The following is a 12345-nucleotide window of genomic DNA, read 5'->3' as shown; positions in this document are numbered from 1 at the left end:
AGGACACTCTATTATGTTGGCGCGAATAATTTGTGGAGGTGGGGGATGTAATAAGTCTGGCAATAGGTCCCTTCAAATTCAGTGTCTGGTGCAGTGAACTGCCTGTCATGGAGAGGAGTTCAGATAAAATAAAATGCTGTCTGTGGTATAAAGTCAGCCTCCTTAATCCCCATATTTGTAAATTGCTGTTAATCTCATCAGCAGTGGAAAATGTCCCCTCAGCTCTGCATGACCCAGATCCAGAAAATCCATAGAGTACATCAACTTTAATTTCCTGTTAATCATGGACACAGGGTGCAGTGGGTCAGAGTATTCAGAGAACAGTGTCTTCTATTCCTGTTTCTGAGCTGGTTATCAAAACCAAGCCATATCCTCTACTAAGGCACAAAGAAGTGTAAGGAGTGCGCTATTAAAATTATGGTGGCTCATTTAGCTTCTCTCTTCAGGAAAATCAGAAGCCAGTTTGATGTAGCTTGACATATTCAACACGTTGATATTTGTGAAGCTGCAAATGCTCACAGCAAAGAGTAACATAGAGCCAAGATGGTGAAATAATATATTTTATTGGACCAACTTCTGTTGGTGAGAGAGACAAGCTTTCAAGCTATACGCAGTTCTTCTTTGGGTCATGAAGAAGAACTCTGTGTAAGCTCAACAGGTTGTCTCTCTAGCCAGCAGAAATTGGTTCAATAAAAGGTACTGTCTGACCCACCCTGTCTCTCTAATATCCTGGGACCATCATGGCTACAATAACACTGCATACAGCAAAGAGTAATAGCATAATTACTCACAGATTAGCGCTTTGCAATGTTCCTTCTGATCTCTTCTCTGTAGGAGTAGGAGCCTTCGAACTCCAGCCAACATGTTTATCATCAATCTAGCTATTAGCGACTTCCTAATGTCCATCACACAGGCTCCAATTTTCTTCACTACCAGTCTCCACAAGCACTGGATTTTTGGCAAGAAAGGTCTGTACATATATCTCTTGAAAGATAATTTAGTTTGTTGCCATGGTAATGAATTCAAGTTAATAATTGACAGTATAAGTAGCAAAGCTATGCAATACTATAGTTACTAAAGCCGAAAGCACATATAACCTGCCTGTTTTAAAGTTTTGTTGAGCATTCAGGACTCAGTCCAAGTTTGTTAAAAGGTTTAGAACAAGCTTGGAGTTATTTATACTTTAGTGGTATAGATGAGATACAGACTGAAATTTGACAGTTTTCAATTAGTTTGATTTCAAATTTTGGACAGGTATTTGATGAGGAGTTGATAACAGATGCATAAATCAGAATTTGTTTCTATCTTTGTCCTTTAAAAACCCAGAGGAAATTAGACTAAAAACTACATTAAAAGAAGAGTATTTAGGTTGTAAAGTCAAGCATTAAAAAGTTAAGAAATGCCAGATTTATGATTGCCTGTGTGACCTTAAGAAAGCCTGTAAGGGTCCGTGTACGGGTCCCCTTGTCAGGTGAGGGGTCGCTCTTCACCTTCGGGGTGCCTGGGAACCAGGCCGCCTCACTACCGGAGGCTGGGTAGCAGTTCAGTCTTACAGTCCACGCCCTAGATCAGGGTGGGACAACAGGCAGTAGTCCTGGACTCAGACCCTCAGGCAGGGCCGAGCAAACAAACAGCAGTTCAGGGGCTCAGGCCCTCAGGCAGGGGCTGAGCAAACACCCAGCAGTTCAGTTTATCAAAGCCCAAGCCCTAGCTCAGGGCGGGGCAGCAATAGGTACAGAGCTCAGTCCCTCAGGCAGGGCTGAGCAGCAGTTCAGTTTGTAAAGCCCAAGCCCTGGCTCAGGGCGGGGCAGCGACACAGATACAAGGCTCAGAACCCTCAGGCAGGGCTGAGCAGCCCACAGGTAAGTCCAGGCTTCTACGCCTGAGCGTTGGGGGTGAGGGGGAGACTGCCACCCGTGAGAGGGGTGGCAGGGGGGGACGCAGGCCCACCCACTCCACTGCGTCCCGGCCCGGGGCCCTAGCAGCAGCGTGGATCCGCTGCAGTCAGTGGGGATCGTGGCCGCAACACACTGACATAGGCTCAGTGTCGGCTACAGCCAGACTGGGGTCGGCTATCCCCGGGCCACTTCCTATCTCCCCCTCCGTTGGTACCTGTATCGGCGTGGCTTTGGTAGGGGGGGTCCACCAGCATCGGCTCCTCAGGACACGGGTGCACGGGAGGGCTCGACTCCTCCTCAGGGTACCGGGCTCGGGGCACGCTCGGCCAGTCCTCCTCAGGGTACCGGGCTCGGGGCAGGCTCGGCCAGTCCTCCTCAGGGTACTGGGCTCGGGGCAGGCTCAGTTCAACAGGAGCTCGGGCACCAGCGTCTGTCCTCTCCAGCGGCCGGGGCCCAACTGAGCGCTGGGCCCAGGCCTTTATACGTCCTGTCCCGCCCCTTGACTTCCGGGGGGCCGGGACAGGTGGCGGTGGCTCCGCCCACTGAGGCGGCTGTTCTGGCTCGTCCCTCTCAGGTGCGGCTGGGAGCCAGGCCGCCTCACTACACACCCCCCACGCAAGTCCAGCTCCCGTGCAGCGGGGCCGGACCCGTCCATGCCTCCCAGCCGGGAAAGAAAGTCCGCATTCGCGTGGTCCTTCCCAGCTCTGTGGAGGACCATAAAGGCGTAAGGCTGTAGCGCTCGGTACCACCTCTGCAGCCTCATGTTGTGGTCTTTCATCCGGGCCAACCATTGGAGTGCGGCGTGGTCGGTAACTAGTGTGAACGGGGCTCCCAGGAGATAATACCGGAGGGCATCGCACGCCCATTTTATAGCGAGGGCCTCTTTCTCCACCACTGTGTAGTTCTTCTCCCTGGGGAATAGCTTCCGGCTGATATAGATGACCGGGTGGTCTTCCCCATCGACCTCTTGGGAGAGGACCGTGCCGAGTCCCGCCTCCGAGGCGTCGGTCTGGAGGATAAAGGCCCGATCAAAATCAGGGCTGCGGAGGACGGGTTCGCGGCAGAGGCTGTCCTTGAGGGTCTGGAATGCCGCGTCGCACTCCTGGGTCCACCGTATCTGTCAGGGACTGTCCTTGGCCAGCAATCCGGTCAAGGGGGCTGCGATGGTCGCGAACCTGGGGATGAAACGTCGATAGTAGCCAGCCAGCCCCAAGAACTGGCATACCTGGCGCTTGGTAGCGGGCGGGGGGCAGGAGGCAATAGCCTGAACCTTCCCTATGAGAGGTTTTACCAGTCCATTGCCGACAGTATACCCCAGGTAGTTTGTTTCTTGCCACCCGATTCGACATTTCTTTGGGTTGGCTGTCAGCCCGGCAGCCCGCAGAGACCTCAGGACTGCGGCCACCCGGTTGAGGTGATCCTCCCATTGACGGCTATAAATGACGACGTCATCCAGGTATGCGGCGGCGTAGTCCTGGTGGGGCTGGAGGAGGCGGTCCATCAGCCGCTGAAATGTGGCCGGGGCCCCATGGAGGCTGAAGGGCATTCTGGTGAATTGGTACAGGCCCGTGGGGGTGGCGAAAGCGGTCTTCTCCCGGGAGGTCGGTTCAAGGGGGATCTGCCAATACCCCTTGCTCAGATCCAGAGTAGTGACGTATCGGGCTTCTCCCAACCGGCCGAGCAACTCATCTACTCGGGGCATCGGGTACGCATCGAACTTTGAGATGGCGTTGATGCGCCTGAAATCAATGCAGAACCGTCTGCTGCCATCTGGCTTGGGGACTAGGACGATTGGACTGCGCCATTCACTCTAGGCTGGTTCGATGACCCCTAAGTCCAACATGGCTCGTACCTCTTCCTCGACGATCGGCCGCATGTGGTAGGGCAAAGGCCTGGCTGCACCTCGGATTACCACACCTGGCTCTGTCTGGATGATATGCTGGACAAGAGTGGTGCACCCCGGATGGGTTGTGAAGGTGTGGGGGAATGCCAATAAGAGAGACTGGGTTTGTTTAAGTTGCTCTGTCGTTAGGGTTGGTCCGAGCTGGGGGCCTTCGGAGTCCACTGGTTCGGCCACCTGGGGGCCCAGCTCAGGTTCCGGCGGGTAGAGGATAATCAACAGCCCCTCTCGCTCCCGCCATGGTTTCAGAAGGTTTACGTGGTAGTGTTGCTTCTTTTTCCGCCGGTCGGACTGGTAGATTTCATATGTGACTGGCCCGACCTGTCGGATCACCTCGTATGGCCCTGGCCACTGGGCCAGAATCTTTGATTCGCTAGACGGGAGGAGGAGTAGGACCCGGTCCCCGGGTTGGAATTCGCGAGTCTGCGCCCCGCGATTGTAGGTTTGTGCCTGAGACTCCTGGGCGTCTTTCAGATTCTCGCGGGCGAGGGCCCCCACCTGGGCCAGGCGCTCCTGAAGCTGCAGCACGTATTTCAAGAGGCCTTGGGCAGGGGACGGGGCTTGTTCCCATGTCTCTCGCATCAGGTCCAGGAGGCCTCGGGGCCGTCGGCCATATAGTAACTCAAATGGGGAGAACTTCGTGGAAGACTGCGGGACCTCCCGGATCACCAGGAGCAGTGGGGGTAGTAACTGGTCCCAGCGTCGGAGGTTGTCTGGGGGAAACTTTCGTAGCATGCTCTTCAGGGTCCGATTAAAGCGTTCGACCAGCCCGTCGGTCTGCGGATGGTAAACGGACGTATGCAGCTGCTTAATCCCTAGGACTTCACACACCTGCCATAATAGCCGAGCGGTGAAGTTGGTACCCTGATCCGTAAGGATTTCTCGGGGCAACCCGATGCGGGCAAAGATTTTCACAAGCTCGTTGGCGATGCTACGGGCCGTGATCGTCCGGAGGGGTACCGCCTCGGGGAACCGGGTAGCATAGTCCAGCAGGACCAGTATATACTGGAAGCCGGCCGTGCTCTTGGGGAGCGGGCCTACCAAGTCCATGGCCACCCGCTCGAAGGGGGTTTCAATCAATGGCATGGGAATCAATGGTGCCTTAGGGGTCTGGGCTGGTGCAGCCAACTGGCAGTCGGGGCAGGACCGGCAGTAAGTCCGCACCTCCTGATGCACGCCAAGCCAAAAGAAGCACGTCAAAATCGGGGACAACGTTTTCTCCTGGCCGAGGTGTCCAGCCGCCGGGACGTCATGGGCTAGCTTCATGACGGCTCGTCGGTGACACTGGGGAACGAGAAGCTGGGTCTGAAGCTCGCCTGTCCGGGGGTCCTTCTCCACCCGGTACAGGCGTTCCTGCCGTAACTCGAAGTGGGGCCATTGGGTGGCCTGGCATGAGTCTATGATGGTGCCGTCGATGAAGGCCACCTGTTCATACGCCCGCTTGAGGCTGGGGTCGGCCCGCTGGTCGCGGCAGAAGTCCTTCTGAAGTGGGGGGCCCTCTAGGGTCCCTGAAGGGGAGTCCTCTGACTCGTTCAGCTGCTCGGGGGATTCGGACGTTTCCTCCTCACCCTCTACGGCCTCCAGCAGCTCTCCTTCCCAGGCCGGCGTGATCCTCGGGCATTCCCCGGCGTGGCGGCGGAGGACCTCCGAAAACTCGGGCCAGTCACGGCCCAGGATCACTGGGTACGCCAGGCGCGGGGCGAGGCCCACTACCATCAGTCGGGTGACCCCTTCTATTGTTAGCTGGGCCTGAGCACTGGGGTACGGCCAAGTATCTCCGTGGATGCATTGCAACCGGATTGCACCCAGGTGGGGATCGGCCTGGGGCCCCAAGCTCTGGCGGACCAGCGTCTGACCGCAGCCGGAATCAATGAGAGCCACCGTTGGGGACCCCTCCAGGACCACGGGCACCGTGATTCTGGCGGCCTGGGGACGCCGGGCGCGGCCTTCCCCGGAGTAAACTTGGCCGAAATGGCACTCCCTCGTCGGGCAGTCCCGGCGTAGGTGTCCATGCTCCCCGCAGGAGAAGCAGGGTCCCAGGTCAGCTCGGCCTGGCTGGGGACGTCTTCCTGCAGCTCCTCCCAGAGAGTCCCGCGTGGTCCCCCGCTTTATGGGAGGCGAGGTGGGCGCGGGTCGCACCTGGGCCCCCGGGGGGACTCTCGGGAGTCCGTCTGGGCCAGGGGGGCCCTCCTCTCAGGAGGGGGGCGACCCACCCCAGGGGTGGCAACTCGCGAGGTCAGGCCCAGGGGGGCCTCTGCCGCCAGAAAGTTCGCCATTAAGGAGACGGCAGTCGCCAGCGTCGAGGGCCGATGGCGGAGGACCCAGGCTCTCCCTCGTGGCGGGAGTATATGGAGAAACTGTTCCAACACAATTTGCTCCGTAAGGTCCTCGGGCGTTCGGGTCTCGAGTTGCAGCCACCGCTTACATGTCTCCCTGAGTTCCTGGGCCACCATCCAGGGCCGGCCCCCTGTGGGGTAGGTCAAGCCCCTAAACCGCTGGCGAAAGGTCTCCGGGCTCACGTCCAGGGCGTCCAGAATCGCCGCTTTTACTTGGTGGTAATCTTGGGCAGCCTCCGTAGACAGGCCCCGATAGACCGTCTGGGCGGTCCCCGTCAGGTACGGGGCCAAGAGGGACGCCCACTGGTGCAGAGCCCACCCCGCGACGACGGCGACCCGCTCAAATGTTACCAGGAAGGCCTCTGGGTCGTCACTGGGGCTCATCTTGGTCAGCCGGATGGGTGGGTTCGGCCGCGGTTCCCCCTCGGAGCCCCCCGGCTGGGGCTCCGCAGGCCGTGGCAATGCCGTGGCCAGCTGGTGGAGGCATTCCCTCTGGAAGTCCTGATGTCGCGTGGCCAGGTCTTGCATCAGCTGGTGCTGCTGGGCTCCCAGCTGTTCAACCATCTGCTGCTGTTGCTGTTGTTGGGTGGCCTGCTGCTCTTGCTGTTGCCGGAGCAGGGCCGCCTGCTGTCGTTCCTGGCTTTCGGTCAGGAAGGTGAAGAGCTGAGACAGATCCATGTCTCGGGGTGGGGTTCGCTCCCCCCCAGGTCCCCTCTCAGAAGGGTCAAGGGCCCGTGCCCACATATCTGGGCAAGGGTCCCTGGTCAGGTGCCACGTGTAAGGGTCCGTGTACGGGTCCCCTTGTCAGGTGAGGGGTCGCTCTTCACCTTCGGGGTGCCTGGGAACCAGGCCGCCTCACTACCGGAGACTGGATAGCAGTTCAGTCTTACAGTCCACGCCCTAGATCGGGGCGGGGCAGCAGGCAGTAGTCCTGGGCTCAGACCCTCAGGCAGGGCCGAGCAAACAAACAGCAGTTCAGGGGCTCAGGCCCTCAGGCAGGGGCTGAGCAAACACCCAGCAGTTCAGTTTATCAAAGCCCAAGCCCTAGCTCAGGGCGGGGCAGCAATAGGTACAGAGCTCAGTCCCTCAGGCAGGGCTGAGCAGCAGTTCAGTTTGTAGAGCCCAAGCCCTGGCTCAGGGCGGGGCAGCGACACAGATACAAGGCTCAGAACCCTCAGGCAGGGCTGAGCAGCAGTTTAAGTTTGTAAAGTCCAAGCCCTAGCTCAGGGAGGGGCAGCGACACAGATACAGGGCTCAGGCCCTCAGGCAGGGCTGAGCAGCCCACAGGTAAGTCCAGGCTTCTACGCCTGAGCGTTGGGGGTGAGGGGGAGACTGCCACCCGTGAGTAGGGAGTGGCAGGGGGGACGCAGGCCCACCCACTCCACTGCGTCCTGGCCCGGGGCCCTAGCAGCAGCGTGGATCCGCTGCAGTCAGTGGGGATCCTGGCCGCGACACACTGACATAGGCTCAGTGTCGGCTACAGCTAGACTGGGGTCGGCTATCCCCGGGCCACTTCCAATCTCCCCCTCCGTTGGTACCTGTATCGGCGTGGCTTCGGTAGGGGGGTCCACCAGCATCGGCTCCTCAGGACACGGGTGCACGGGAGGGTTCGACTCCTCCTCAGGGTACCAGGCTCGGGGCAGGCTCGGCCAGTCCTCCTCAGGGTACCGGGCTCGGGGCAGGCTCGGCCAGTCCTCCTCAGGGTACCGGGCTCGGGGCACGCTCGGCCAGTCCTCCTCAGGGTACCGGGCTCGGGGCACGCTCGGCCAGTCCTCCTCAGGGTACCGGGCTCGGGGCACGCTCGGTTCAACAGGAGCTCGGGCACCAGCGACTGTCCTCTCCAGCGGCCGGGGCCCAACTGAGCGCTGGGCCCGGGCCTTTATACTTCCTGTCCCACCCCTTGACTTCCAGGGGGCGGGGACAGGTGGTGGTGGCTCCGCCCACTGAGGCGGCTGTTCTGGCTCGTCCCTCTCAGGTGCGGCTGGGAGCCAGGCCGCCTCACTACACAGCCCCTTTGTGCATGTGCATTATGATACAGTTTTTATTATGTGATCACATACTTTTTTTTCTCTAGAACATTTGTCTCATTCAGTGCAAATTTGGATGCACAAGAGGGGAAATCAAGTTTTCATGGGCAATCTTAAATCTGGTAATTCCTAACTTCTGAATGCTTGACTTTGCAACCTAAATAACTTTCTTCTAATGTAGTTTCTGTTTGTTATAAATATATTTACATCACTAAGTCTATAATATTACTGCCAGAATTGTGAGATAGAAAAAGGTCTTCTCTAATGTTTGATAAATGAACATACTCTCTCGCTGCTCGCATTCACTCACAATCATCTCACACCTGAATTTAAAAAAGAGAGGAATAAGGCCCAGGAGCATCTGCTCCCAGCATACCACTCTGCCACTGGCACTAATTAACTTGAATGTGGAATTTTTATCTTGATATTTCTGCTGCTAGAAAGCCTGACAATAAACGTAAGTTTTTACAATATAAATATAAACCAAATAGTCTCAGTGAACATGCTTCGTATTTCACTCATTGGGTCTAAACTACCAAACATCTCTTGTCAAACATGAGTTACTGTTGTTTGTGACAGAAGTGCCCAAAATGCGCTAGGTGAGAGAGTGGCATACAGGAAAACACAGTCCCTGCCCCCAAAGAGCTTACAATCTATAAAGACAAAGCCAGACAAAAGGTGGGTGAAGGGGATACAACATCAAGGAAAGTGATCTGGATAGGAAATGGGACATGGTTTGGTTTATTTAAATATGCATATCCACTCCTGGTCTTTCCTCCCCATTGCTTGGTTTTTAATGTGTGTCAATTACCTTTTTATTTTAAACTGTCTACTTTCAGTGTCTAATCTTAGCCTATTAAACCTTGTCAAACTATTCTTTCCAATGACCCATCTGTGATTCACCACAGGCTCAAAGCTATGTACTGCTTCACTGAGCTCTCCCTTCACCCTGCCTACCCACACCAGAGATTCAGATTTAAGGTGAAATCCTGGCTCCTTATAAGTCAATGTCTAAGCTCTCAATGAGTTCAGTGGAGCCAGGATTTCACCGTCTGTGTATGAAATCAGATCATACAGCCAGTCTGATGGTGCCCACCTGTTATAAGGCCTAAGCAAATCTGTGGAATAAAGACACTTTGTGTGGGATTCACAAAAGTATTTAAGTGCCTATCTCCCATTGAAATCAATGAGAGTTCGGTACCTAAATACCTTTGTGGATCCCACCATTTGACTCTTACGTACGCGGCTACTCTTTCTCTTGCTGCAATTATATCTTGCACATATGTGGTGGGGGTGGTGAACAAGAGGTATGGTATTGAAATGTTGGTTATTGCTGACTTGTTTATTAAATTAAGTAAATAATAACAAATGCTTGTTTCTGTGGTTCTTCATGTTACAAAACTGAAAAGACTATACACAGATGTATAAACAAACTGTCTAATCTCTAGAGCTGGCTGAATAATTAAAAGCAGACTTTTGAATATATTAACCAATATGTGCTCTGTAGGTATTGTACTATTTGTATAATTGCAGATATTAATGAAAAAGTTGGTGCATCTCAAACACTTCATGAATTTGCATGTTTTAATTCCCATTCATCATTAATTATTCTCCTATTTTAAAGATTTGTCTTTCTGTCCAACAGCAGAAGACAAACTGTGACCAGTCATGTTCCACAAATAGCAAATAATTAAAGTAAACAACTGACAACCAATCCATTGTCTGAATTATTTACTGAAACTATGCTGACCTCATCTCGGGATATGAGTTGCTCCATGGGATATGAGTGACTATAACAATACTTTTAACTAAAATAGGTCTTTCTATGGGAGTTAGAATAAAATGAAATATAAATGAGCTGCCATGGGATCTCTGAAATGCTCCCACTAGAAACTTCAGAAGTTGAAAAGTGAATGTTATATTAAGTCACTGTCTTGAGTAATAAAGGCAAGGAAATCTTTGACGTTTACATCCATGGATAATATAATTAGCAAGGCCAGCCCACAGCTTGGAAAGTATATTGCTGCTCGAAAAGTGAACTTCCTGTTGCCTTAAGAGTTCTGAAAGTAATTAGGTAATGTGTTACTAGCCTTGGCCACAGGATAAATGTTCCCCCAGGAATACTGGTATAAACAGCATGGATGGTTAAATCTGTTGGTTAACCCTTTTGTACTCTCCATTGAAAGGTTGTGAGCTGTATGCCTTCTGCGGAGCCCTTTTTGGCATTACATCCATGATCACATTGATGGCAATCGCCCTGGACAGATATTTTGTGATCACACGACCACTGGCCTCCATTGTGGTGATGTCCAAGAAGAAGGCTTTGATAATCCTGCTAGGAGTCTGGCTGTACTCTTTGGCTTGGAGCCTCCCACCCTTCTTTGGATGGAGTAAGTGAGACATAATACAAGTCTATTGTCTGATACCAGGAGAAAATGGGGGGATTAAAGAATGGTCTGTTAGACACAAGGATGAATAAACAGAATTTACGTATTAGGATGAAGTTTGAAGAAATCAGTGTGAAGGAGATTGCTTCTAGCTAATGAGTCTTAAAGAGTTTAATTAGCAGAAAAGATTGCACTGCACATATCACATTTAATTACATTGACACTTTTGCAGGGAATCTCATTAGTGCACTGTATAAAAAACATATAAAATAAAGGGCAAAAATAATGCAAAACAGGCTTCCAAAATAGTGCATAACCTTCTGCAATCAAGCAGAGTTGAACAATAAGAAGTAAAGGGGACAGATGAGCAGTTTTTAAGTTTTCAAAATGATTTTCATTGCTCACAAAAAGTGCGATATTGACAGCCTAAGGAACCTGCATTCCTCTATTTATACCTTAAAGCAGTACAGTATGGGCAGTAAGAGTGCAATATTCCACATCCCTATGATGTGCCTCAACCTATTGAGAGGGACCAATTCTAGAGGTAAGAGGGTTGTTTACTCTCTATGTCCATTTAGCCCTTGACATCTTAACGAAGGATGACAGTTAGTAGTAATTAGGTAGCTGATTTGCTTGCACACGTTAATTTTGTGTGTGTAAATTGGTATGTGTTCATATTTCACATCTTGACAAATTGAAAATTTGGCCCTTACTGTTGGCTGAGATAGCAGTAGTTGTTCTGTTTCTCTGTTAGAAACTAGACTAATACCATTATCTCGTTTCACTCAAGTCACCAACTTACAATCACCATTAACCTACAGTAGGATGAACTTGAACCTACCAGTTAATCTCCTAACCTCCAACATTACCCACCCCTGGAGCAGGCCTGGTCCCCATTGGGGGGGGGTGAGGTAGAGTTAAATTGAGTAACACTTTATCACTTGCCTACTAAGCTGTTGGAACAGGGTCAGATATTATTATGTTATTTTTGTTGTTAAATTCTTTCTTCCCCCAAATGTGTAGCATGCATAGCGGGTAAATTCCAGCTGTTTAACATTATGGCTTTTAGCTTAATGAGACAATTTCAAGAGAGCAATATGACAAATACTCTTAGATGAAAGAACCTTAATGTGATGAGGCAAAATAATTTCTTGAAGGGTATTATAACTGCTGTCTTATAATTAGATTCTAATAGTATCCATCATACTGAGTCTCATACAACAATTAAACATAGCTGAGCATAGAACCTGGTGCAATATTTTCTAGACCTGGTTCCACACAAGCTAGCATTGAAAATGCTGGAAATTAAATTAATGATTAAAAATAATTTGGTGTTGAGTTTGCTTTATTCTTTAACTGTCTGACACAGTTTCTCTAAGGAGAATATTTCTTATTTCAGGTAGGAATGTGTGTGTGTTTTTTACATTTATTTCATGGCAAATTTAATTGGAATTGCACAGTAAACTTCTGTTGTCTGCAGAATTTAAGAGCAGAGGTTAGTGTAGTCAGTTTCGTTTCACTTCCAAGCAAGAGAGGTGATAATTTAAGAGAAAAATTGAGACATTTTAAAGATCTTAGAAACATGGGTCTGATCCAGAGCCCAGTGAAGTTAATGGAAAGAGGCCCATTGACTAAAGTAGGCTTTGGATCAGATCTGGAGGCTGGAATGAAAAATAATCATTATTTTATTAGTCTAAAATGAGAATTTAATAGATCTAATGAATCAAAGAGCCTATAAGGCAGTGGACTCAGTAATGGCAAGAAATGCTTTAAAACAAGAAACAGGTGCCCTTATTA

At 51.6% G+C, this 12345-nt stretch overlaps 1 protein-coding gene across 1 annotated transcript in view; it reads left to right on the top strand.

The window, feature by feature from the left end:
- Positions 1–12345, top strand: part of OPN4 (opsin 4) — a 43525-nt gene that overhangs the window by 16454 nt on the left and 14726 nt on the right. The window contains exons 3-4 of the mRNA XM_045024487.1: positions 835–968; positions 10348–10551. Coding sequence (XP_044880422.1) covers positions 835–968; positions 10348–10551 — 338 coding nt within the window. The remainder of the gene's footprint in view (positions 1–834; positions 969–10347; positions 10552–12345) is intronic.

This window comes from Mauremys mutica, chromosome 7, assembly GCF_020497125.1.
Source record: "Mauremys mutica isolate MM-2020 ecotype Southern chromosome 7, ASM2049712v1, whole genome shotgun sequence".
Lineage (NCBI taxonomy): Eukaryota > Metazoa > Chordata > Testudines > Geoemydidae > Mauremys > Mauremys mutica.
This window is presented reverse-complemented; position numbering and strand designations above follow the sequence as displayed.